Consider the following 27,712-nt stretch of genomic DNA (forward strand, 5'->3'; position numbering starts at 1 on the left):
GCTGAGCTGTGTATCTAATCCTATCCTGTGTGATACTGCCTGCTGAGCTGTGTATCTAATCCTATCATGTGTGATACTGTCTGCTGAGCTGTGTATCTAATCCTATCATGTGTGATACAGTCTGCTGAGCTGTGTATCTAATCCTATCCTGTGTGATACAGTCTGCTGACCCATGTATCTAATCCTCTCCTGTGTGATACAGTCTTCTGAGCTGTGTATCTAATCCTATCCTGTGTGATACTGTCTGCTGAGCTGTGTATCTCAGCCCATCCTGTGTGACTGCTGAGTGGTGTATCTAAGCCCATCCGGTGTGATACAGTGTGGTGGCAGTTGGGGGGGGGGTGCAGCTTCCTGTGCGGTGGGGCAGGAGGTGTCGCCTTTGTCGCCCTCGTTCTTCCTTCCCTTTTTTAACCGTCGGTCGCTGAGTTGCAATTAAGGAGCTTAGTGAGCGGAGCGGGGCAGGACTGGTAAGTGCCCGGGGGGGGGGGGTGGTTCAGGACTGGCAGGTGCCGGGGGGGCAGGACTGGTAAGAGCCCAGGGGGGTGCAGGACTGGTAAGTGCCCGGGGGGGGGGGGGGGTTCAGGACTGGCAGGTGCCGGGGGGGCAGGACTGGTAAGAGCCCAGGGGGGTGCAGGACTGGTAAGTGCCCGGGGGGGGGGGGGGGGTTCAGGACTGGCAGGTGCCGGGGGGGCAGGACTGGTAAGAGCCCAGGGGGGTGCAGGACTGGTAAGTGCCCGGGGGGGGGGGGGGGGTTTAGGACTGGCAGGTGCCGGGGGGGCAGGACTGGTAAGAGCCCAGGGGGGTGCAGGACTGGTAAGTGCCCGGGGGGGGGGGGGGGGTTCAGGACTGGCAGGTGCCGGGGGGGCAGGACTGGTAAGAGCCCAGGGGGGTGCAGGACTGGTAAGTGGCCGGGGGGGGGGCAGGACTGGTAAGTGCCCGGGGGGGGGCAGGACTGGTAAGTGCCCGGGGGGGGCAGGACTGGTAAGTGCCCGGGGGGGGGGCAGGACTGGTAAGTGCCCGGGGGGGGGGGGCAGGACTGGTAAGTGCCCGGGGGGGGGGGGGGGGCAGGACTGGTAAGTGCCCGGGGGGGGGCAGGACTGGTAGGTGCCGGGGAGGGGCAGGGGGCTGGTAAGTGCCCGGGGGGTCACTACAAGTCTCAGCACAACATGTTGCCATATTCTCCATTAACTCTAGTCACAGCCAAAGCTGCAGCCACAGCTATTCATTTACATGCCTTATACTCCAGTCACACCCAATGCTGCAGTAACATTTATTACATCACAGGGTAAAGGGAGGTTTAGGTGGAGGCTGTGATACCTGGGGGGGGGTATAGGTGGAGGCTGTGATACCTGGGGGGGGGGTTATAGGTGGAGGCTGTGATACCTGGGGGGGAGGTTATAGGTGGAGGCTGTGATACCTGGGGGGGAGGTTATAGGTGGAGGCTGTGATACCTGGGGGGGGTATAGGTGGAGGCTGTGATACCTGGGGGGGGGGTATAGGTGGAGGCTGTGATACCTGGGGGGGGGGAGGTTATAGGTGGAGGCTGTGATACCTGGGGGGGAGGTTATAGGTGGAGGCTGTGATACCTGGGGGGGGGGGGGTTATAGGTGGAGGCTGTGATACCTGGGGGGGGTTATAGGTGGAGGCTGTGATACCTGGGGGGGTATAGGTGGAGGCTGTGATACCTGGGGGGGGGGGGTATAGGTGGAGGCTGTGATACCTGGGGGGGTATAGGTGGAGGCTGTGATACCTGGGGGGGGGTATAGGTGGAGGCTGTGATACCTGGGGGGGGGGGTTATAGGTGGAGGCTGTGATACCTGGGGGGGGGTTATAGGTGGAGGCTGTGATACCTGGGGGGGGGGGTTATAGGTGGAGGCTGTGATACCTGGGGGGGGGGGTATAGGTGGAGGCTGTGATACCTGGGGGGGGGGGGGTATAGGTGGAGGCTGTGATACCTGGGGGGGGTTATAGGTGGAGGCTGTGATACCTGGGGGGGAGGTTATAGGTGGAGGCTGTGATACCTGGGGGGGAGGTTATAGGTGGAGGCTGTGATACCTGGGGGGGGGGAGGTTATAGGTGGAGGCTGTGATACCTGGGGGGGAGGTTATAGGTGGAGGCTGTGATACCTGGGGGGGGGGAGGTTATAGGTGGAGGCTGTGATACCTGGGGGGGGGGGGTTATAGGTGGAGGCTGTGATACCTGGGGGGGGAGGGTATAGGTGGAGGCTGTGATACCTGGGGGGGGAGGGTATAGGTGGAGGCTGTGATACCTGGGGGGGGTTATAGGTGGAGGCTGTGATACCTGGGGGGGGAGAATATAGGTGGAGGCTGTGATACCTGGGGGGGGGGAGGTTATAGGTGGAGGCTGTGATACCTGGGGGGGGGGGGTTATAGGTGGAGGCTGTGATACCTGGGGGGGGGGGGTTATAGGTGGAGGCTGTGATACCTGGGGGGGGGTTATAGGTGGAGGCTGTGATACCTGGGGGGGAGGTTATAGGTGGAGGCTGTGATACCGGGGGGGGGGGGGTTATAGGTGGAGGCTGTGATACCTGGGGGTGGGGGGTTATAGGTGGAGGCTGTGATACCTGGGGGGGGGTTATAGGTGGAGGCTGTGATACCTGGGGGGGGGTTATAGGTGGAGGCTGTGATACCTGGGGGGGGGGGGTATAGGTGGAGGCTGTGATACCTGGGGGGGGGGGTATAGGTGGAGGCTGTGATACCTGGGGGGGGGTATAGGTGGAGGCTGTGATACCTGGGGGGGGGGGTATAGGTGGAGGCTGTGATACCTGGGGGGGGGGTTATAGGTGGAGGCTGTGATACCTGGGGGGGGGGGGTATAGGTGGAGGCTGTGATACCTGGGGGGGGGGGTATAGGTGGAGGCTGTGATACCTGGGGGGGGGTATAGGTGGAGGCTGTGATACCTGGGGGGGGGGGGGTATAGGTGGAGGCTGTGATACCTGGGGGGGGGTTATAGGTGGAGGCTGTGATACCTGGGGGGGGGTTATAGGTGGAGGCTGTGATACCTGGGGGTTGCTTATAGGTGGAGGCTGTGATACCTGGGGGGGGGGGGTTATAGGTGGAGGCTGTGATACCTGGGGGGGGGGGGGGGTTATAGGTGGAGGCTGTGATACCTGGGGGGGGGGGTATAGGTGGAGGCTGTGATACCTGGGGGGGGTTATAGGTGGAGGCTGTGATACCTGGGGGGGGGGGGTTATAGGTGGAGGCTGTGATACCTGGGGGGGGGAGGTTATAGGTGGAGGCTGTGATACCTGGGGGGGGTTATAGGTGGAGGCTGTGATACCTGGGGGGGGGGGGTATAGGTGGAGGCTGTGATACCTGGGGGGGGGGGTTATAGGTGGAGGCTGTGATACCTGAGGGGGGGGAGGTTATAGGTGGAGGCTGTGATACCTGGGGGGGGGTATAGGTGGAGGCTGTGATACCTGGGGGGGGGTTATAGGTGGAGGCTGTGATACCTGGGGGGGGGGTTATAGGTGGAGGCTGTGATACCTGGGGGGGGGGGTTATAGGTGGAGGCTGTGATACCTGGGGGGGGGGGTTATAGGTGGAGGCTGTGATACCTGGGGGGGGGGGGGGTTATAGGTGGAGGCTGTGATACCTGGGGGGGGGTTATAGGTGGAGGCTGTGATACCTGGGGGGGGGGTTATAGGTGGAGGCTGTGATACCTGGGGGGGGTTATAGGTGGAGGCTGTGATACCTGGGGGGGCGGGTTATAGGTGGAGGCTGTGATACCTGGGGGGGGGAGGTTATAGGTGGAGGCTGTGATACCTGGGGGGGGGGTATAGGTGGAGGCTGTGATACCTGGGGGGGGGGTTATAGGTGGAGGCTGTGATACCTGGGGGGGTTATAGGTGGAGGCTGTGATACCTGGGGGAGGGGGGTTATAGGTGGAGGCTGTGATACCTGGGGGGAGGGGTATAGGTGGAGGCTGTGATACCTGGGGGGGGGGTATAGGTGGAGGCTGTGATACCTGGGGGGGTTATAGGTGGAGGCTGTGATACCTGGGGGGGGGGGTTATAGGTGGAGGCTGTGATACCTGGGGGGGGGGGTATAGGTGGAGGCTGTGATACCTGGGGGGGGTTATAGGTGGAGGCTGTGATACCTGGGGGGGGTTGTAGGTGGAGGCTGTGATACCTGGGGGGGGGGGGGGTTATAGGTGGAGGCTGTGATACCTGGGGGGGGGGGGTTATAGGTGGAGGCTGTGATACCTGGGGGGGGGGTATAGGTGGAGGCTGTGATATCTGGGGGGGGTTATAGGTGGAGGCTGTGATACCTGGGGGGGGGGGGTATAGGTGGAGGCTGTGATACCTGGGGGGAGGGGTATAGGTGGAGGCTGTGATACCTGGGGGGGGGGGTATAGGTGGAGGCTGTGATACCTGGGGGGGGGAGGTTATAGGTGGAGGCTGTGATACCTGGGGGGGGTTATAGGTGGAGGCTGTGATACCTGGGGGGGGGTATAGGTGGAGGCTGTGATACCTGGGGGGGGGGTTATAGGTGGAGGCTGTGATACCTGGGGGGGGGAGGTTATAGGTGGAGGCTGTGATACCTGGGGGGGGGTATAGGTGGAGGCTGTGATACCTGGGGGGGGGGGTTATAGGTGGAGGCTGTGATACCTGGGGGGGGGGGTTATAGGTGGAGGCTGTGATACCTGGGGGGGGGGTATAGGTGGAGGCTGTGATACCTGGGGGGGGGGGGTATAGGTGGAGGCTGTGATACCTGGGGGGGGGGTATAGGTGGAGGCTGTGATACCTGGGGGGGGGGGTATAGGTGGAGGCTGTGATACCTGGGGGGGGGGTTATAGGTGGAGGCTGTGATACCTGTGGGGGGGGGGGTTATAGGTGGAGGCTGTGATACCTGGGGGGGGAGGTTATAGGTGGAGGCTGTGATACCTGGGGGGGTTATAGGTGGAGGCTGTGATACCTGGGGGGGGGGTTATAGGTGGAGGCTGTGATACCTGGGGGGGTTATAGGTGGAGGCTGTGATACCTGGGGGGGGGGGTATAGGTGGAGGCTTTGATACCTGGGGGGGGGTTATAGGTGGAGGCTGTGATACCTGGGGGGGGGGGTTATAGGTGGAGGCTGTGATACCTGGGGGGGGAGGGTATAGGTGGAGGCTGTGATACCTGGGGGGGGGGGGTTATAGGTGGAGGCTGTGATACCTGGGGGGGGTTATAGGTGGAGGCTGTGATACCTGGGGGGGGGTTATAGGTGGAGGCTGTGATACCTGGGGGGGGGGGTTATAGGTGGAGGCTGTGATACCTGGGGGGGGGTATAGGTGGAGGCTGTGATACCTGGGGGGGGGGGGGTTATAGGTGGAGGCTGTGATACCTGGGGGGGGGGGGGTAATAGGTGGAGGCTGTGATACCGGGGGGGGGGGGGGGGGTTATAGGTGGAGGCTGTGATACCTGGGGGGGGGAGGTTATAGGTGGAGGCTGTGATACCTGGGGGGGGGGGTTATAGGTGGAGGCTGTGATACCTGGGGGGGGGGGGTTATAGGTGGAGGCTGTGATACCTGGGGGGGGGGGGTATAGGTGGAGGCTGTGATACCTGGGGGGGGGAGGTTATAGGTGGAGGCTGTGATACCTGGGGGGGGTTATAGGTGGAGGCTGTGATACCTGGGGGGGGGTATAGGTGGAGGCTGTGATACCTGGGGGGGGGGTTATAGGTGGAGGCTGTGATACCTGGGGGGGGGAGGTTATAGGTGGAGGCTGTGATACCTGGGGGGGGGTATAGGTGGAGGCTGTGATACCTGGGGGGGGGGGTTATAGGTGGAGGCTGTGATACCTGGGGGGGGGGTTATAGGTGGAGGCTGTGATACCTGGGGGGGGGGTATAGGTGGAGGCTGTGATACCTGGGGGGGGGGGGTATAGGTGGAGGCTGTGATACCTGGGGGGGGGGTATAGGTGGAGGCTGTGATACCTGGGGGGGGGGGGGTATAGGTGGAGGCTGTGATACCTGGGGGGGGGGGTTATAGGTGGAGGCTGTGATACCTGTGGGGGGGGGGGTTATAGGTGGAGGCTGTGATACCTGGGGGGGGAGGTTATAGGTGGAGGCTGTGATACCTGGGGGGGTTATAGGTGGAGGCTGTGATACCTGGGGGGGGGGTTATAGGTGGAGGCTGTGATACCTGGGGGGGTTATAGGTGGAGGCTGTGATACCTGGGGGGGGGGGGTATAGGTGGAGGCTTTGATACCTGGGGGGGGGTTATAGGTGGAGGCTGTGATACCTGGGGGGGGGGTTATAGGTGGAGGCTGTGATACCTGGGGGGGGAGGGTATAGGTGGAGGCTGTGATACCTGGGGGGGGGGGGTTATAGGTGGAGGCTGTGATACCTGGGGGGGGTTATAGGTGGAGGCTGTGATACCTGGGGGGGGGTTATAGGTGGAGGCTGTGATACCTGGGGGGGGGGGTTATAGGTGGAGGCTGTGATACCTGGGGGGGGGTATAGGTGGAGGCTGTGATACCTGGGGGGGGGGGGGTTATAGGTGGAGGCTGTGATACCTGGGGGGGGGGGGGTAATAGGTGGAGGCTGTGATACCGGGGGGGGGGGGGGGGGGTTATAGGTGGAGGCTGTGATACCTGGGGGGGGGAGGTTATAGGTGGAGGCTGTGATACCTGGGGGGGGGGGTTATAGGTGGAGGCTGTGATACCTGGGGGGGGGGGTTATAGGTGGAGGCTGTGATACCTGGGGGGGGGGGGTTATAGGTGGAGGCTGTGATACCTGGGGGGGGGGGTTATAGGTGGAGGCTGTGATACCTGGGGGGGGGGGTATAGGTGGAGGCTGTGATACCTGGGGGGGGGGGGGTTATAGGTGGAGGCTGTGATACCTGGGGGGGGGGTATAGGTGGAGGCTGTGATACCTGGGGGGGGGTATAGGTGGAGGCTGTGATACCTGGGGGGGGGGGTATAGGTGGAGGCTGTGATACCTGGGGGGAGGGGTATAGGTGGAGGCTGTGATACCTGGGGGGGGGGGTATAGGTGGAGGCTGTGATACCTGGGGGGGGGGGTATAGGTGGAGGCTGTGATACCTGGGGGGGGGGTATAGGTGGAGGCTGTGATACCTGGGGGGGGGGGTATAGGTGGAGGCTGTGATACCTGGGGGGAGGGGTATAGGTGGAGGCTGTGATACCTGGGAGCAGGGAGACTATAGTTGGGTCACATGGATACAATGTTGCTGCGTTGCCTGGCATTCTATTGGCTGCCCTCAGACTCCATAGATCGGGCACAGACGAGGGGTCGGGATGTTCGAGCCGCCTTGGGTCATCCTCACACGTTCCTGATCCACTTAAAGGATGAAACAGAATTAATTCCGAGCTCACGAGGCGGAGGAGCTACGAGACATCAGAGGTCACTGTATAATTCATGTCTGACCCCAGGAAAGCTGAGTGTCTGCTCATGGTCCAGGGAAAGTATGTGCCCCCGATGCCTGTCAGGACTTCCTGCAGCAGCCGCAGAACTACAGATCAGGAGAAGCCTCAACATCTCCTTATATGGAGGTCACAGAGATCCCGGGCCTAAGTGTGAGGAGGTCATAGTGATCCCGGGCCTAAGTGTGAGGAGGCCATAGTGATCCCGGGCCTAAGTGTGAGGAGGTCACAGAGATCCTGGGCCTAAGTGTGAGGAGGCCATAGTGATCCCGGGCCTAAGTGTGAGGAGGTCATAGTGATCCCGAGCCTAAGTGTGAGGAGGTCATAGTGATCCCGGGCCTAAGTGTGAGGAGGTCATAGTGATCCCGGGCCTAAGTGTGAGGAGGTCATAGTGATCCCGGGCCTAAGTGTGAGGAGGCCATAGTGATCCCGGGCCTAAGTGTGAGGAGGCCATAATGATCCCGGGCCTAAGTGTGAGGAGGCCATAGTGATCCCGGGCCTAAGTGTGAGGAGGTCATAGTGATCCCGGGCCTAAGTGTGAGGAGGCCATAGTGATCCCGGGCCTAAGTGTGAGGAGGCCATAGTGATCCCGGGCCTAAGTGTGAGGAGGCCATAGTGATCCCGGGCCTAAGTGTGAGGAGGCCATAATGATCCCGGGCCTAAGTGTGAGGAGGTCATAGTGATCCCGGGCCTAAGTGTGAGGAGGTCATAGTGATCCCGGGCCTAAGTGTGAGGAGGCCATAGTGATCCCGGGCCTAAGTGTGAGGAGGTCATAGTGATCCCGGGCCTAAGTGTGAGGAGGTCATAGTGATCCCGGGCCTAAGTGTGAGGAGGTCATAGTGATCCCGGGCCTAAGTGTGAGGAGGTCATAGTGATCCCGGGCCTAAGTGTGAGGAGGCCATAGTGATCCCGGGCCTAAGTGTGAGGAGGCCATAGTGATCCCGGGCCTAAGTGTGAGGAGGTCATAGTGATCCCGGGCCTAAGTGTGAGGAGGTCATAGTGATCCCGGGCCTAAGTGTGAGGAGGTCATAGTGATCCCGGGCCTAAGTGTGAGGAGGCCATAGTGATCCCGGGCCTAAGTGTGAGGAGGCCATAGTGATCCCGGGCCTAAGTGTGAGGAGGCCATAGTGATCCCGGGCCTAAGTGTGAGGAGGCCATAGTGATCCCGGGCCTAAGTGTGAGGAGGCCATAGTGATCCCGGGCCTAAGTGTGAGGAGGCCATAGTGATCCCGGGCCTAAGTTTGAGGAGGTCATAGTGATCCCGGGCCTAAGTGTGAAGAGGCCATAGTGATCCCGGGCCTAAGTGTGAGGAGGCCATAGTGATTCCAGGCCTAATTGTGAGGAGGTCATAGTGATCCCGGGCCTAAGTGTGAGGAGGCCATAGTGATCCCAGGCCTAAGTGTGAGGAGGTCATAGTGATCCTGGGCCTAAGTGTGAGGAGGCCATAATGATCCCTGGCCTAAGTGTGAGGAGGCCATAGTGATCCCGGGCCTAAGTGTGAGGAGGTCACAGTGATCCCGGGCCTAAGTGTGAGGAGGTCATAGTGATCCCGGGCCTAAGTGTGAGGAGGTCATAGTGATCCCGGGCCTAAGTGTGAGGAGGCCATAGTGATCCCGGGCCTAAGTGTGAGGAGGTCACAGTGATCCCGGGCCTAAGTGTGAGGAGGTCATAGTGATCCCGGGCCTAAGTGTGAGGAGGTCATAGTGATCCCGGGCCTAAGTGTGAGGAGGTCACAGTGATCCTGGGCCTAAGTGTGAGGAGGCCATAGTGATCCCGGGCCTAAGTGTGAGGAGGCCATAGTGATCCCGGGCCTAAGTGTGAGGAGGTCACAGTGATCCCGGGCCTAAGTGTGAGGAGGTCACAGTGATCCCGGGCCTAAGTGTCTGGGGGTCCCTAGTGATTTTGTGCGCTTTCCCCCTGCAGATCACAATGACGGAGCAGGCAGAAGTCGTTCATGATTTGGAGGATGACGATGAATTGGATGGAAAACTAAATTACAGACCCCCCCCACAGAAATCCCTGCAGGAGATCCAGGAGCTGGACAAGGATGACGAAAGCCTAGCCAAGTACAAGAAGTCATTACTGGGGGCAGGGCCGGTAGTCACAGGTACGCCCACAAAACATTACCCAGACCCGCCCCCTGCCTGTATATCTTGTGTGAGAGGTAGTCACAGCCCCGCCCCCTGCCTGTATATCCTGTGTGAGTGGTAGTCACAGCCCCGCCCCCTGCCCGTACATCCTGTGTGAGAGGTAGTCACAGCCCCGCCTCTTGCTTGTATATCCTGTGTGAGAGGTAGTCACAGCCCGCCCCCTGCCTGTATATCCTGTGTGAGAGGTAGTCACAGCCCCGCCCCCCGCCTGTATATCCTGTGTGAGAGGTAGTAACAGCCCCGCCCCCTGCCTGTATATCCTGTGTGAGGGGTAGTCACAGCCCCGCCTCCTGCCTGTATATCCTGTGTGATGGGTAGTCACAGCCCCGCCTCCTGCTTGTATATCCTGTGTGAGAGGTAGTCACAGCCCCGCCTCCTGCTTGTATATCCTGTGTGAGAGGTAGTCACAGCCCCGCCCCCCGCCTGTATATCCTGTGTGAGAGGTAGTAACAGCCCCGCCCCCTGCCTGTATATCCTGTGTGAGGGGTAGTCACAGCCCCGCCTCCTGCCTGTATATCCTGTGTGAGAGGTAGTCACAGCCCCGCCCCCTGCCTGTACATCCTGTGTGAGAGGTAGTCACAGCTCCACCCTCTGCCTGTATATCCTGTGTGAGAGGTAGTCCCAGCCCCGCCCCCTGCCTGTATATCCTGTGTGAGAGGTAGTAACAGCCCCGCCCCCTGCCTGTACATCCTGTGTGAGTAGTCACAGCTCCGCCCCCTGCCTGTATATCCTGTGTGAGAGGTAGTCACAGCCCCGCCCCCTGCCTGTACATCCTGTGTGAGAGGTAGTCACAGCTCCACCCCCTGCCTGTATATCCTGTGTGAGAGGTAGTCACAGCCCCGCCCCCTGCCTGTATATCCTGTGTGAGAGGTAGTCACAGCCCCGCCCCCTGCCTGTATATCCTGTGTGAGTAGTCACAGCCCCGCCCCCTGCCTGTATATCCTGTGTGAGTAGTCACAGCCCCGCCCCCTGCCTGTATAATAACCTGTGTCCTGTATTTTATGGTTTCTCAGACCCATCGGCTCCCAATGTTGTTGTTACTCGTCTCACATTAGTCTGTAATGCTGCCCCAGGACCAATCACAATGGACCTCACAGGTAGGTGACCCTGATCGGGATTTCCTGTCACTGATCCCGGGATCTGCCCCGAATATTTATAACGGATTCCTTCCTGTCTGTAACAGGAGACCTGACAAACCTGAAGAAAGAGACATTCGCTTTGAAGGAAGGCGTCGAATACAGAGTGAAAATCCACTTCAAGGCGAGTCCGAAAAATTCCACGAGTCACAACCTGCAGATCTCACACTGTATAAACCAGACATTATATACAATATATACATCATATACATTATATACAATATATACATTATATACAAGCAACTCACCTGCAGCACCGCATCTGGAAATAAGACCCCCCCTCCAAACTGATCATCACATCATAAACCAGACCCAACAAGCCACACCCACAAATATAACACCCCCCCACACCCCCTAACAGACCACCCCACACAGATCACATCCCACCACCTACAATACACTATATACTACACCATCACCCCCCTCCCAACACTGTGCCCCAAACCCCACTATATACACTATACACAATATATACACTATATACAATATATACAGTATTTACAACATAACAGAGAAAATATAGTACAAAATCTGAACAACGTAAATACAAACCACATAAAGCCCAACATCACTACATGCCCAGAACACAAAACAAAAATCAGCCCAACACCAGGAGCGGAGACGACAGACTAAGGGACACTAAAGGAGAACCCCCTCCAAAGGAGAGAGGCCCTCCCCGTGCCCAGCCTCTCATACTCCAGAGAGCGCACCTTCACCAGGAGGGGAGAGGACAGACTAAGAGACACTAAGGAGAGAGGCCCTCCCCGTGCCCAGCCTCTCATACTCCAGAGAGTGCACCTTCACCAGGAGGGGAGAGGACAGACTAAGGGACACTAAGGAGAGAGGCCCTCCCCGTGCCCAGCCTCTCATACTCCAGAGAGCGCACCTTCACCAGGAGAGAGAGGACAGACTAAGGGACACTAAGGAGAGAGGTCCTCCCCGTGCCCAGCCTCTCATACTCCAGAGAGCGCACCTTCACCAGGAGGGAGAGGACAGACTAAGGGGCACTAAGGAGAGAGGTCCTCCCCGTGCCCAGCCTCTCATACTCCAGAGAGCGCACCTTCACCAGGAGGGAGAGGACAGACTAAGGGGCACTAAGGAGAGAGGTCCTCCCTGTGCCCAGCCTCTCATACTCCAGAGAGCGCACCTTCACCAGGAGGGGAGAGGACAGACTAAGGGACACTAAGGAGAGAGGCCCTCCCCGTGCCCAGCCTCTCATACTCCAGAGAGCGCACCTTCACCAGGAGGGAGAGGACAGACTAAGGGACACTAAGGAGAGAGGTCCTCCCCGTGCCCAGCCTCTCATACTCCAGAGAGCGCACCTTCACAAGGAGGGGAGAGGACAGACTAAGGGACACTAAGGAGAGAGGCCCTCCCCGTGCCCAGCCTCTCATACTCCAGAGAGCGCACCTTCACCAGGAGGGAGAGGACAGACTAAGGGACACTAAGGAGAGAGGCCCTCCCCGTTCCCAGCCTCTCATACTCCAGAGAGCGCACCTTCACCAGGAGGGAAAGGACAGACTAAGGGACACTAAGGAGAGAGGTCCTCCCCGTGCCCAGCCTCTCATACTCCAGAGAGCGCACCTTCACCAGGAGGGAGAGGACAGACTAAGGGACACTAAGGAGAGAGGCCCTCCCCGTGCCCAGCCTCTCATACTCCAGAGAGCGCACCTTCACCAGGAGGGGAGAGGACAGACTAAGGGACACTAAGGAGAGAGGCCCTCCCCGTGCCCAGCCTCTCATACTCCAGAGAGCGCACCTTCACCAGGAGGGAGAGGACAGACTAAGGGACACTAAGGAGAGAGGTCCTCCCCGTGCCCAGCCTCTCATACTCCAGAGAGCGCACCTTCACCAGGAGGGAGAGGACAGACTAAGGGACACTAAGGAGAGAGGTCCTTCCCGTGCCCAGCCTCTCATACTCCAGAGAGCGCACCTTCACCAGGAGGGGAGAGGACAGACTAAGGGACACTAAGGAGAGAGGTCCTCCCCGTGCCCAGTCTCTCATACTCCAGAGAGCGCACCTTCACCAGGAGGGAGAGGACAGACTAAGGGACACTAAGGAGAGAGGTCCTCCCTGTGCCCAGCCTCTCATACTCCAGAGAGCACACCTTCACCAGGAGGGAGAGGACAGACTAAGGGACACTAAGGAGAGAGGTCCTCCCCGTGCCCAGCCTCTCATACTCCAGAGAGCGCAACTTCACCAGGAGGGGAGAGGACAGACTAAGGGACACTAAGGAGAGAGGCCCTCCCCGTGCCCAGCCTCTCATACTCCAGAGAGCGCACCTTCACCAGGAGGGGAGAGGACAGACCAAGGGACACTAAGGAGAGAGGTCCTCCCCGTGCCTAGCCTCTCATACTCCAGAGAGCGCACCTTCACCAGGAGGGAGAGGACAGACTAAGGGACACTAAAGGAGAACCCCCTCCAAAGGAGAGAGGCCCTCCCCGTGCCTAGCCTCTCATACTCCAGAGAGCGCACCTTCACCAGGAGAGGAGAGACTAAGGGACACTAAGGAGAGAGGTCCTTCCCGTGCCCAGCCTCTCATACTCCAGAGAGCGCACCTTCACCAGGAGAGGAGAGACTAAGGGACACTAAGGAGAGAGGTCCTTCCCGTGCCCAGCCTCTCATACTCCAGAGAGCGCACCTTCACCAGGAGGGAGAGGACAGACTAAGGGACACTAAGAAGAGAGGCCCTCCCCGTGCCCAGCCTCTCATACTCCAGAGAGCGCACCTTCACCAGGGGGGAGAGGACAGACTAAGGGACACTAAGGAGAGAGGTCCTTCCCGTGCCCAGCCTCTCATACTCCAGAGAGCGCACCTTCACCAGGAGGGAAAGGACAGACTAAGGGACACTAAGGAGAGAGGTCCTTCCCGTGCCCAGCCTCTCATACTCCAGAGAGCGCACCTTCACCAGGAGAGGAGAGACTAAGGGACACTAAGGAGAGAGGTCCTTCCCGTGCCAAGCCTCTCATACTCCAGAGAGCGCACCTTCACCAGGAGAGGAGAGACTAAGGGACACTAAGGAGAGAGGTCCTTCCCGTGCCCAGCCTCTCATACTCCAGAGAGCGCACCTTCACCAGGAGGGAGAGGACAGACTAAGGGACACTAAGGAGAGAGGTCCTTCCCGTACCCAGCCTCTCATACTCCAGAGAGCGCACCTTCACCAGGGGGGAGAGGACAGACTAAGGGACACTAAGGAGAGAGGCCCTCCACGTGCCCAGCCTCTCATATTCCAGAGAGCGCACCTTCACCAGGAGGGGAGAGGACAGACTAAGGGACACTAAGGAGAGAGGTCCTCCCTGTGCCCAGCCTCTCATACTCCAGAGAGCGCACCTTCACCAGGAGAGGAGAGAGGACAGACTAAGGGACACTAAGGAGAGAGGTCCTCCCCGTGCCCAGACTCTCATACTCCAGAGAGCGCACCTTCACCAGGAGGGAGAGGACAGACTAAGGGACACTAAAGGAGAAGCCCCTCCAAAGGAGAGAGGCCCTCCCCGTGCCCAGCCTCTCATACTCCAGAGAGCGCACCTTCACCAGGAATGGAGAGGACAGACTAAGGGGCACTAAAGGAGAGAGGTCCTCCCCGTGCCCAGCCTCTCATACTCCAGAGAGCGCACCTTCACCAGGAGGGAGAGGACAGACTAAGGGACACTAAGGAGAGAGGTCCTCCCCGTGCCCAGCCTCTCATACTCCAGAGAGCGCACCTTCACCAGGAGGGAGAGGACAGACTAAGGGACACTAAGGAGAGAGGCCCTCCCTGTGCCCAGCCTCTCATACTCCAGAGAGCGCACCTTCACCAGGAGGGGAGAGGACAGACTAAGGGACACTAAGGAGAGAGGCCCTCCCTGTGCCCAGCCTCTCATACTCCAGAGAGCGCACCTTCACCAGGGGGGAGAGGACAGACTAAGGGACACAAAGGAGAGAGGCCCTCCCTGTGCCCAGCCTCTCATACTCCAGAGAGCGCACCTTCACCAGGAGGGAGAGGACAGACTAAGGGACACTAAGGAGAGAGGCCCTCCCCGTGCCCAGCCTCTCATACTCCAGAGAGCGCACCTTCACCAGGAGGGAGAGGACAAACTAAGGGATACTAAGGAGAGAGGTCCTCCCCGTGTCCAGCCTCTCATACTCCAGAGAGCGCACCTTTACCAGGGGGGAGAGGACAGACTAAGGGACACTAAGGAGAGAGGCCCTCCCCGTGCCCAGCCTCTCATACTCCAGAGAGCGCACCTTCACCAGGAGGGAGAGGACAAACTAAGGGATACTAAGGAGAGAGGTCCTCCCCGTGCCCAGCCTCTCATACTCCAGAGAGCGCACCTTCACCAGGGGAGAGAGGACAGACTAAGGGACACTAAGGAGAGAGGTCCTCCCCGTGCCCAGCCTCTCTTACTCCAGAGAGCGCACCTTCACCAGGAGGGAGAGGACAGACTAAGGGACACTAAGGAGAGAGGTCCTCCCCGTGCCCAGCCTCTCTTACTCCAGAGAGCGCACCGTCACCAGGGGGGAGAGGACAGACTAAGGGACACTAAGGAGAGAGGTCCTCCCCGTGCCCAGCCTCTCATACTCCAGAGAGCGCACCTTCACCAGGAGGGAGAGGACAGACTAAGGGACACTAAGGAGAGAGGCCCTCCCCGTGCCCAGCCTCTCATACTCCAGAGAGCGCACCTTCACCAGGAGGGAGAGGACAAACTAAGGGATACTAAGGAGAGAGGTCCTCCCTGTGCCCAGCCTCTCATACTCCAGAGAGCGCACCTTCACCAGGAGGGAGAGGACAGACTAAGGGACACTAAGGAGAGAGGTCCTCCCTGTGCCCAGCCTCTCATACTCCAGAGAGCGCACATTCACCAGGAGGGGAGAGGACAGACTAAGGGACACTAAGGAGAGAGGCCATCCCCGTGCCCAGCCTCTCATACTCCAGAGAGCGCACCTTCACCAGGAGGGAGAGGACAGACTAAGGGACACTAAGGAGAGAGGTCCTCCCCGTGCCCAGCCTCTCATACTCCAGAGAGCGCACCTTCACCAGGAGGGAGAGGACAGACTAAGGGACACTAAGGAGAGAGGCCCTCCCCGTGCCCAGCCTCTCATACTCCAGAGAGCGCACCTTCACCAGGGGGGAGAGGACAGACTAAGGGACACTAAGGAGAGAGGTCCTCCCTGTGCCCAGCCTCTCATACTCCAGAGAGCGCACCTTCACCAGGAGGGAGAGGACAGACTAAGGGACACTAAGGAGAGAGGTCCTCCCCGTGCCCAGCCTCTCATACTCCAGAGAGCGCACCTTCACCAGGAGGGGAGAGGACAGACTAAGGGACACTAAAGGAGAACCCCCTCCAAAGGAGAGAGGTCCTCCCCGTGCCCAGCCTCTCATACTCCAGAGAGCGCACCTGCACCAGGAGGGGAGAGGACAGACTAAGGGACACTAAGGAGAGAGGTCATCCCCGTGCTCAGCCTCTCATACTCCAGAGAGCGCACCTTCACCAGGAGGGGAGAGGACAGACTAAGGGACACTAAGGAGAGAGGTCCTCCCTGTGCCCAGCCTCTCATACTCCAGAGAGCGCACCTTCACCAGGAGGGGAGAGGACAGACTAAGGGACACTAAGGAGAGAGGCCCTCCCCGTGCCCAGCCTCTCATACTCCAGAGAGCGCACCTTCACCAGGAGGGAGAGGACAGACTAAGGGACACTAAGGAGAGAGGTCCTCCCCGTGCCCAGCCTCTCATACTCCAGAGAGCGCACCTTCACCAGGAGGGGAGAGGACAGACTAAGGGACACTAAAGGAGAACCCCCTCCAAAGGAGAGAGGCCCTCCCCATGCCCAGCCTCTCATACTCCAGAGAGCGCACCTTCACCAGGGGGGAGAGGACAGACTAAGGGACACTAAGGAGAGAGGTCCTCCCCGTCCCAGCCTCTCATACTCCAGAGAGCGCACCTTCACCAGGAGAGAGAGGACAGACTAAGGGACACTAAGGAGAGAGGCTCTCCCCGTGCCCAGCCCCTCATACTCCAGAGAGCGCACCTTTACCAGGGGGGAGAGGACAGACTAAGGGACACTAAGGAGAGAGGCCCTCCCCGTGCCCAGCCTCTCATACTCCAGAGAGCGCACCTTCACCAGGAGGGAGAGGACAGACTAAGGGACACTAAGGAGAGAGGCCCTCCCCGTGCCCAGCCTCTCATACTCCAGAGAGCGCACCTTCCCCAGGGGGGAGAGGACAGACTAAGGGACACTAAAGGAGAACCCCCTCCAAAGGAGAGAGGCCCTCCCCGTGCCCAGCCTCTCATACTCCAGAGAGCGCACCTTCACCAGGGGGGAGAGGAATGACTAAGGGACACTAAGGAGAGAGGTCCTCCCCGTGCCCAGCCTCTCATACTCCAGAGAGCGCACCTTCACCAGGAGGGAGAGGACAGACTAAGGGACACTAAGGAGAGAGGTCCTCCCTGTGCCCAGCCTCTCATACTCCAGAGAGCGCACCTTCACCAGGAGGGAGAGGACAGACTAAGGGACACTAAGGAGAGAGGTCCTCCCCGTGCCCAGCCTCTCATACTCCAGAGAGCGCACCTTCACCAGGAGGGGAGAGGACAGACTAAGGGACACTAAAGGAGAACCCCCTCCAAAGGAGAGAGGTCCTCCCCGTGCCCAGCCTCTCATACTCCAGAGAGCGCACCTGCACCAGGAGGGGAGAGGACAGACTAAGGGACACTAAGGAGAGAGGTCCTCCCTGTGCCCAGCCTCTCATACTCCAGAGAGCGCACCTTCACCAGGAGGGGAGAGGACAGACTAAGGGACACTAAGGAGAGAGGTCCTCCCTGTGCCCAGCCTCTCATACTCCAGAGAGCGCACCTTCACCAGGAGGGGAGAGGACAGACTAAGGGACACTAAGGAGAGAGGCCCTCCCAGTGCCCAGCCTCTCATACTCCAGAGAGCGCACCTTCACCAGGAGGGGAGAGGACAGACTAAGGGACACTAAGGAGAGAGGTCCTCCCTGTGCCCAGCCTCTCATACTCCAGAGAGCGCACCTTCACCAGGAGGGGAGAGGACAGACTAAGGGACACTAAGGAGAGAGGTCCTCCCTGTGCCCAGCCTCTCATACTCCAGAGAGCGCACCTTCACCAGGAGGGGAGAGGACAGACTAAGGGACACTAAAGGAGAACCCCCTCCAAAGGAGAGAGGCCCTCCCCGTGCCCAGCCTCTCATACTCCAGAGAGCGCACCTTCACCAGGAGGGAGAGGACAGACTAAGGGACACTAAGGAGAGAGGTCCTCCCCGTGCCCAGCCTCTCATTCTCCAGAGAGCGCACCTTCACCAGGGGGGAGAGGACAGACTAAGGGACACTAAGGAGAGAGGTCCTCCCTGTGCCCAGCCTCTCATACTCCAGAGAGCGCACCTTCACCAGGAGGGAGAGGACAGACTAAGGGACACTAAAGGAGAACCCCCTCCAAAGGAGAGAGGTCCTCCCCGTGCCCAGCCTCTCATACTCCAGAGAGCGCACCTGTACCAGGAGGGGAGAGGACAGACTAAGGGACACTAAGGAGAGAGGTCATCCCCGTGCTCAGCCTCTCATACTCCAGAGAGCGCACCTTCACCAGGAGGGGAGAGGACAGACAAAGGGACACTAAGGAGAGAGGTCATCCCCGTGCTCAGCCTCTCATACTCCAGAGAGCGCACCTTCACCAGGAGGGGAGAGGACAGACTAAGGGACACTAAGGAGAGAGGTCCTCCCTGTGCCAAGCCTCTCATACTCCAGAGAGCGCACCTTCACCAGGAGGGGAGAGGACAGACTAAGGGACACTAAGGAGAGAGGTCCTCCCCGTGCCCAGCCTCTCATACTCCAGAGAGCGCACCTTCACCAGGAGGGGAGAGGACAGACTAAGGGACACTAAGGAGAGAGGCCCTCCCCGTGCCCAGCCTCTCATACTCCAGAGAGCGCACCTTCACCAGGAGGGAGAGGACAGACTAAGGGACACTAAGGAGAGAGGTCCTCCCCGTGCCCAGCCTCTCATACTCCAGAGAGCGCACCTTCACCAGGAGGGGAGAGGACAGACTAAGGGACACTAAAGGAGAACCCCCTCCAAAGGAGAGAGGCCCTCCCCATGCCCAGCCTCTCATACTCCAGAGAGCGCACCTTCACCAGGGGGGAGAGGACAGACTAAGGGACACTAAGGAGAGAGGTCCTCCCCGTGCCCAGCCTCTCATACTCCAGAGAGCGCACCTTCACCAGGAGAGAGAGGACAGACTAAGGGACACTAAGGAGAGAGGCTCTCCCCGTGCCCAGCCCCTCATACTCCAGAGAGCGCACCTTTACCAGGGGGGAGAGGACAGACTAAGGGACACTAAGGAGAGAGGCCCTCCCCGTGCCCAGCCTCTCATACTCCAGAGAGCGCACCTTCACCAGGAGGGAGAGGACAGACTAAGGGACACTAAGGAGAGAGGCCCTCCCCGTGCCCAGCCTCTCTTACTCCAGAGAGCGCACCGTCACCAGGGGGGAGAGGACAGACTAAGGGACACTAAAGGAGAGAGGCCCTCCCCGTGCCCAGCCTCTCATACTCCAGAGAGCGCACCTTCACCAGGAGGGGAGAGGACAGACTAAGGGACACTAAGGAGAGAGGCCCTCCCCGTGCCCAGCCTCTCATACTCCAGAGAGCACACCTTCACCAGGGGGGAGAGGACAGACTAAGGGACACTAAGGAGAGAGGTCCTCCCTGTGCCCAGCCTCTCATACTCCAGAGAGCGCACCTTCACCAGGAGGGAGAGGACAGACTAAGGGACACTAAGGAGAGAGGTCCTCCCTGTGCCCAGCCTCTCATACTCCAGAGAGCGCACATTCACCAGGAGGGGAGAGGACAGACTAAGGGACACTAAGGAGAGAGGCCATCCCCGTGCCCAGCCTCTCATACTCCAGAGAGCGCACCTTCACCAGGAGGGAGAGGACAGACTAAGGGACACTAAGGAGAGAGGTCCTCCCCGTGCCCAGCCTCTCATACTCCAGAGAGCGCACCTGCACCAGGAGGGAGAGGACAGACTAAGGGACACTAAGGAGAGAGGCCCTCCCCGTGCCCAGCCTCTCATACTCCAGAGAGCGCACCTTCACCAGGGGGGAGAGGACAGACTAAGGGACACTAAGGAGAGAGGTCCTCCCTGTGCCCAGCCTCTCATACTCCAGAGAGCGCACCTTCACCAGGAGGGAGAGGACAGACTAAGGGACACTAAGGAGAGAGGTCCTCCCCGTGCCCAGCCTCTCATACTCCAGAGAGCGCACCTTCACCAGGAGGGGAGAGGACAGACTAAGGGACACTAAAGGAGAACCCCCTCCAAAGGAGAGAGGTCCTCCCCGTGCCCAGCCTCTCATACTCCAGAGAGCGCACCTGCACCAGGAGGGGAGAGGACAGACTAAGGGACACTAAGGAGAGAGGTCCTCCCTGTGCCCAGCCTCTCATACTCCAGAGAGCGCACCTTCACCAGGAGGGGAGAGGACAGACTAAGGGACACTAAGGAGAGAGGTCCTCCCTGTGCCCAGCCTCTCATACTCCAGAGAGCGCACCTTCACCAGGAGGGGAGAGGACAGACTAAGGGACACTAAGGAGAGAGGCCCTCCCCGTGCCCAGCCTCTCATACTCCAGAGAGCGCACCTTCACCAGGAGGGGAGAGGACAGACTAAGGGACACTAAGGAGAGAGGTCCTCCCTGTGCCCAGCCTCTCATACTCCAGAGAGCGCACCTTCACCAGGAGGGGAGAGGACAGACTAAGGGACACTAAGGAGAGAGGTCCTCCCTGTGCCCAGCCTCTCATACTCCAGAGAGCGCACCTTCACCAGGAGGGGAGAGGACAGACTAAGGGACACTAAGGAGAGAGGTCCTCCCCGTGCCCAGCCTCTCATACTCCAGAGAGCGCACCTTCACCAGGGGGGAGAGGACAGACTAAGGGACACTAAGGAGAGAGGTCCTCCCTGTGCCCAGCCTCTCATACTCCAGAGAGCGCACCTTCACCAGGAGGGAGAGGACAGACTAAGGGACACTAAAGGAGAACCCCCTCCAAAGGAGAGAGGTCCTCCCCGTGCCCAGCCTCTCATACTCCAGAGAGCGCACCTGTACCAGGAGGGGAGAGGACAGACTAAGGGACACTAAGGAGAGAGGTCATCCCCGTGCTCAGCCTCTCATACTCCAGAGAGCGCACCTTCACCAGGAGGGGAGAGGACAGACTAAGGGACACTAAAGGAGAACCCCCTCCAAAGGAGAGAGGTCCTCCCCGTGCCCAGCCTCTCATACTCCAGAGAGCGCACCTGCACCAGGAGGGGAGAGGACAGACTAAGGGACACTAAGGAGAGAGGTCCTCCCTGTGCCCAGCCTCTCATACTCCAGAGAGCGCACCTTCACCAGGAGGGGAGAGGACAGACTAAGGGACACTAAGGAGAGAGGTCCTCCCTGTGCCCAGCCTCTCATACTCCAGAGAGCGCACCTTCACCAGGAGGGGAGAGGACAGACTAAGGGACACTAAGGAGAGAGGCCCTCCCCGTGCCCAGCCTCTCATACTCCAGAGAGCGCACCTTCACCAGGAGGGGAGAGGACAGACTAAGGGACACTAAGGAGAGAGGTCCTCCCTGTGCCCAGCCTCTCATACTCCAGAGAGCGCACCTTCACCAGGAGGGGAGAGGACAGACTAAGGGACACTAAGGAGAGAGGTCCTCCCTGTGCCCAGCCTCTCATACTCCAGAGAGCGCACCTTCACCAGGAGGGGAGAGGACAGACTAAGGGACACTAAGGAGAGAGGTCCTCCCCGTGCCCAGCCTCTCATACTCCAGAGAGCGCACCTTCACCAGGGGGGAGAGGACAGACTAAGGGACACTAAGGAGAGAGGTCCTCCCTGTGCCCAGCCTCTCATACTCCAGAGAGCGCACCTTCACCAGGAGGGAGAGGACAGACTAAGGGACACTAAAGGAGAACCCCCTCCAAAGGAGAGAGGCCCTCCCCGTGCCCAGCCTCTCATACTCCAGAGAGCGCACCTTCACCAGGAGGGAGAGGACAGACTAAGGGACACTAAGGAGAGAGGTCCTCCCCGTGCCCAGCCTCTCATTCTCCAGAGAGCGCACCTTCACCAGGGGGGAGAGGACAGACTAAGGGACACTAAGGAGAGAGGTCCTCCCTGTGCCCAGCCTCTCATACTCCAGAGAGCGCACCTTCACCAGGAGGGAGAGGACAGACTAAGGGACACTAAAGGAGAACCCCCTCCAAAGGAGAGAGGTCCTCCCCGTGCCCAGCCTCTCATACTCCAGAGAGCGCACCTGTACCAGGAGGGGAGAGGACAGACTAAGGGACACTAAGGAGAGAGGTCATCCCCGTGCTCAGCCTCTCATACTCCAGAGAGCGCACCTTCACCAGGAGGGGAGAGGACAGACAAAGGGACACTAAGGAGAGAGGTCATCCCCGTGCTCAGCCTCTCATACTCCAGAGAGCGCACCTTCACCAGGAGGGGAGAGGACAGACTAAGGGACACTAAGGAGAGAGGTCCTCCCTGTGCCAAGCCTCTCATACTCCAGAGAGCGCACCTTCACCAGGAGGGGAGAGGACAGACTAAGGGACACTAAGGAGAGAGGTCCTCCCCGTGCCCAGCCTCTCATACTCCAGAGAGCGCACCTTCACCAGGAGGGGAGAGGACAGACTAAGGGACACTAAGGAGAGAGGCCCTCCCCGTGCCCAGCCTCTCATACTCCAGAGAGCGCACCTTCACCAGAAGGGAGAGGACAGACTAAGGGACACTAAGGAGAGAGGTCCTCCCCGTGCCCAGCCTCTCATACTCCAGAGAGCGCACCTTCACCAGGAGGGGAGAGGACAGACTAAGGGACACTAAAGGAGAACCCCCTCCAAAGGAGAGAGGCCCTCCCCATGCCCAGCCTCTCATACTCCAGAGAGCGCACCTTCACCAGGGGGGAGAGGACAGACTAAGGGACACTAAGGAGAGAGGTCCTCCCCGTGCCCAGCCTCTCATACTCCAGAGAGCGCACCTTCACCAGGAGAGAGAGGACAGACTAAGGGACACTAAGGAGAGAGGCTCTCCCCGTGCCCAGCCCCTCATACTCCAGAGAGCGCACCTTTACCAGTGGGGAGAGGACAGACTAAGGGACACTAAGGAGAGAGGCCCTCCCCGTGCCCAGCCTCTCATACTCCAGAGAGCGCACCTTCACCAGGAGGGAGAGGACAGACTAAGGGACACTAAGGAGAGAGGCCCTCCTCGTGCCCAGCCTCTCATACTCCAGAGAGCGCACCTTCCCCAGGGGGGAGAGGACAGACTAAGGGACACTAAAGGAGAACCCCCTCCAAAGGAGAGAGGCCCTCCCCGTGCCCAGCCTCTCATACTCCAGAGAGCGCACCTTCACCAGGGGGGAGAGGACAGACTAAGGGACACTAAGGAGAGAGGTTCTCCCCGTGCCCAGCCTCTCATACTCCAGAGAGCGCACCTTCACCAGGGGGGAGAGGACAGACTAAGGGACACTAAGGAGAGAGGTCCTCCCTGTGCCCAGCCTCTCATACTCCAGAGAGCGCACCTTCACCAGGAGGGAGAGGACAGACTAAGGGACACTAAGGAGAGAGGTCCTCCCCGTGCCCAGCCTCTCATACTCCAGAGAGCGCACCTTCACCAGGAGGGGAGAGGACAGACTAAGGGACACTAAAGGAGAACCCCCTCCAAAGGAGAGAGGTCCTCCCCGTGCCCAGCCTCTCATACTCCAGAGAGCGCACCTGCACCAGGAGGGGAGAGGACAGACTAAGGGACACTAAGGAGAGAGGTCATCCCCGTGCTCAGCCTCTCATACTCCAGAGAGCGCACCTTCACCAGGAGGGGAGAGGACAGACTAAGGGACACTAAGGAGAGAGGTCCTCCCTGTGCCCAGCCTCTCATACTCCAGAGAGCGCACCTTCACCAGGAGGGGAGAGGACAGACTAAGGGACACTAAAGGAGAACCCCCTCCAAAGGAGAGAGGTCCTCCCCGTGCCCAGCCTCTCATACTCCAGAGAGCGCACCTGCACCAGGAGGGGAGAGGACAGACTAAGGGACACTAAGGAGAGAGGTCATCCCCGTGCTCAGCCTCTCATACTCCAGAGAGCGCACCTTCACCAGGAGGGGAGAGGACAGACTAAGGGACACTAAGGAGAGAGGTCCTCCCTGTGCCCAGCCTCTCATACTCCAGAGAGCGCACCTTCACCAGGAGGGGAGAGGACAGACTAAGGGACACTAAGGAGAGAGGTCCTCCCCGTGCCCAGCCTCTCATACTCCAGAGAGCGCACCTTCACCAGGGGGGAGAGGACAGACTAAGGGACACTAAGGAGAGAGGTCCTCCCTGTGCCCAGCCTCTCATACTCCAGAGAGCGCACCTTCACCAGGAGGGAGAGGACAGACTAAGGGACACTAAAGGAGAACCCCCTCCAAAGGAGAGAGGCCCTCCCCGTGCCCAGCCTCTCATACTCCAGAGAGCGCACCTGCACCAGGAGGGGAGAGGACAGACTAAGGGACACTAAGGAGAGAGGTCATCCCTGTGCTCAGCCTCTCATACTCCAGAGAGCGCACCTTCACCAGGAGGGGAGAGGACAGACTAAGGGACACTAAGGAGAGAGGTCCTCCCTGTGCCCAGCCTCTCATACTCCAGAGAGCGCACCTTCACCAGGAGGGGAGAGGACAGACTAAGGGACACTAAAGGAGAACCCCCTCCAAAGGAGAGAGGTCCTCCCCGTGCCCAGCCTCTCATACTCCAGAGAGCGCACCTGCACCAGGAGGGGAGAGGACAGACTAAGGGACACTAAGGAGAGAGGTCCTCCCTGTGCCCAGCCTCTCATATTCCAGAGAGCGCACCTTCACCAGGAGGGAGAGGACAGACTAAGGGACACTAAGGAGAGAGGTCCTCCCCGTGCCCAGCCTCTCATACTCCAGAGAGCGCACCTGCACCAGGAGGGGAGAGGACAGACTAAGGGACACTAAGGAGAGAGGTCATCCCCGTGCTCAGCCTCTCAAACTCCAGAGAGCGCACCTTCACCAGGAGGGGAGAGGACAGACTAAGGGACACTAAGGAGAGAGGTCCTCCCTGTGCCCAGCCTCTCATATTCCAGAGAGCGCACCTTCACCAGGAGGGAGAGGACAGACTAAGGGACACTAAGGAGAGAGGTCCTCCCCGTGCCCAGCCTCTCATACTCCAGAGAGCGCACCTTCACCAGGAGGGGAGAGGACAGACTAAGGGACACTAAAGGAGAACCCCCTCCAAAGGAGAGAGGTCCTCCCCGTGCCCAGCCTCTCATACTCCAGAGAGCGCACCTGCACCAGGAGGGGAGAGGACAGACTAAGGGACACTAAGGAGAGAGGTCATCCCCGTGCTCAGCCTCTCATACTCCAGAGAGCGCACCTTCACCAGGAGGGGAGAGGACAGACTAAGGGACACTAAGGAGAGAGGTCCTCCCTGTGCCCAGCCTCTCATACTCCAGAGAGCGCACCTTCACCAGGAGGGGAGAGGACAGACTAAGGGACACTAAGGAGAGAGGCCCTCCCCGTGCCCAGCCTCTCATACTCCAGAGAGCGCACCTTCACCAGGAGGGGAGAGGACAGACTAAGGGACACTAAGGAGAGAGGTCCTCCCTGTGCCCAGCCTCTCATACTGCAGAGAGCGCACCTTCACCAGGAGGGGAGAGGACAGACTAAGGGACACTAAGGAGAGAGGTCCTCCCTGTGCCCAGCCTCTCATACTCCAGAGAGCGCACCTTCACCAGGGGGGAGAGGACAGACTAAGGGACACTAAGGAGAGAGGTCCTCCCTGTGCCCAGCCTCTCATATTCCAGAGAGCGCACCTTCACCAGGAGGGGAGAGGACAGACTAAGGGACACTAAGGAGAGAGGTCCTCCCTGTGCCCAGCCTCTCATACTCCAGAGAGTGCACCTTCACCAGGAGGGGAGAGGACAGACTAAGGGACACTAAGGAGAGAGGTCCTCCCTGTGCCCAGCCTCTCATACTCCAGAGAGCGCACCTTCACCAGGAGGGAGAGGACAGACTAAGGGACACTAAAGGAGAACCCCCTCCAAAGGAGAGAGGCCCTCCCCGTGCCCAGCCTCTCATACTCCAGAGAGCGCACCTTCACCAGGGGGGAGAGGACAGACTAAGGGACACTAAGGAGAGAGGTCCTCCCCGTGCCCAGCCTCTCATACTCCAGAGAGCGCACCTTCACCAGGGAGGAGAGGACAGACTAAGGGACACTAAGGAGAGAGGTCCTCCCTGTGCCCAGCCTCTCATACTCCAGAGAGCGCACCTTCACCAGGAGGGAGAGGACAGACTAAGGGACACTAAAGGAGAACCCCCTCCAAAGGAGAGAGGTCCTCCCCGTGCCCAGCCTCTCATACTCCAGAGAGCGCACCTGTACCAGGAGGGGAGAGGACAGACTAAGGGACACTAAGGAGAGAGGTCCTCCCTGTGCCCAGCCTCTCATACTCCAGAGAGCGCACCTTCACCAGGAGGGGAGAGGACAGACTAAGGGACACTAAGGAGAGAGGCCCTCCCCGTGCCCAGCCTCTCATACTCCAGAGAGCGCACCTTCACCAGGAGGGGAGAGGACAGACTAAGGGACACTAAGGAGAGAGGTCCTCCCTGTGCCAAGCCTCTCATACTCCAGAGAGCGCACCTTCACCAGGAGGGGAGAGGACAGACTAAGGGACACTAAGGAGAGAGGTCCTCCCCGTGCCCAGCCTCTCATACTCCAGAGAGCGCACCTTCACCAGGAGGGAGAGGACAGACTAAGGGACACTAAGGAGAGAGGTCCTCCCCGTGCCCAGCCTCTCATACTCCAGAGAGCGCACCTTCACCAGGAGGGGAGAGGACAGACTAAGGGACACTAAAGGAGAACCCCCTCCAAAGGAGAGAGGCCCTCCCCATGCCCAGCCTCTCATACTCCAGAGAGCGCACCTTCACCAGGGGGGAGAGGACAGACTAAGGGACACTAAGGAGAGAGGTCCTCCCCGTGCCCAGCCTCTCATACTCCAGAGAGCGCACCTTCACCAGGAGAGAGAGGACAGACTAAGGGACACTAAGGAGAGAGGTCCTCCCCGTGCCCAGCCTCTCATACTCCAGAGAGCGCACCTTCACCAGGGGGGAGAGGACAGACTAAGGGACACTAAGGAGAGAGGTCCTCCCCGTGCCCAGCCTCTCATACTCCAGAGAGCGCACCTTCACCAGGAGGGGAGAGGACAGACTAAGGGACACTAAAGGAGAACCCCCTCCAAAGGAGAGAGGTCCTCCCCGTGCCCAGCCTCTCATACTCCAGAGAGCGCACCTGCACCAGGAGGGGAGAGGACAGACTAAGGGACACTAAGGAGAGAGGTCATCCCCGTGCTCAGCCTCTCATACTCCAGAGAGCGCACCTTCACCAGGAGGGGAGAGGACAGACTAAGGGACACTAAGGAGAGAGGTCCTCCCTGTGCCCAGCCTCTCATACTCCAGAGAGCGCACCTTCACCAGGAGGGGAGAGGACAGACTAAGGGACACTAAGGAGAGAGGCCCTCCCCGTGCCCAGCCTCTCATACTCCAGAGAGCGCACCTTCACCAGGAGGGGAGAGGACAGACTAAGGGACACTAAGGAGAGAGGTCCTCCCTGTGCCCAGCCTCTCATACTCCAGAGAGCGCACCTTCACCAGGAGGGGAGAGGACAGACTAAGGGACACTAAGGAGAGAGGTCCTCCCTGTGCCCAGCCTCTCATACTCCAGAGAGCGCACCTTCACCAGGAGGGGAGAGGACAGACTAAGGGACACTAAAGGAGAACCCCCTCCAAAGGAGAGAGGTCCTCCCCGTGCCCAGCCTCTCATACTCCAGAGAGCGCACCTGCACCAGGAGGGGAGAGGACAGACTAAGGGACACTAAGGAGAGAGGTCATCCCCGTGCTCAGCCTCTCATACTCCAGAGAGCGCACCTTCACCAGGAGGGGAGAGGACAGACTAAGGGACACTAAGGAGAGAGGCCCTCCCCGTGCCCAGCCTCTCATACTCCAGAGAGCGCACCTTCACCAGGAGGGGAGAGGACAGACTAAGGGACACTAAGGAGAG

The 27,712-nt window shown here is 59.5% G+C and overlaps 1 protein-coding gene across 1 annotated transcript in view; it reads left to right on the forward strand.

The window, feature by feature from the left end:
* Window positions 1-364: 364 nt before the first annotated feature.
* The window catches only part of ARHGDIB (Rho GDP dissociation inhibitor beta), a 38,555-nt gene continuing 11,207 nt past the window's right edge, over window positions 365-27,712 (forward strand). The window contains exons 1-4 of the mRNA XM_072127597.1: window positions 365-467; window positions 9,304-9,487; window positions 10,544-10,627; window positions 10,714-10,790. Of these exons, the coding sequence (XP_071983698.1) occupies window positions 9,310-9,487; window positions 10,544-10,627; window positions 10,714-10,790 (339 nt within the window). The 5' untranslated portion in view covers window positions 365-467; window positions 9,304-9,309. The remainder of the gene's footprint in view (window positions 468-9,303; window positions 9,488-10,543; window positions 10,628-10,713; window positions 10,791-27,712) is intronic.

The sequence above is a fragment of the Engystomops pustulosus genome, chromosome 10 (genome assembly GCF_040894005.1).
Source record: "Engystomops pustulosus chromosome 10, aEngPut4.maternal, whole genome shotgun sequence".
Taxonomy (NCBI): Eukaryota; Metazoa; Chordata; class Amphibia; order Anura; family Leptodactylidae; genus Engystomops; species Engystomops pustulosus.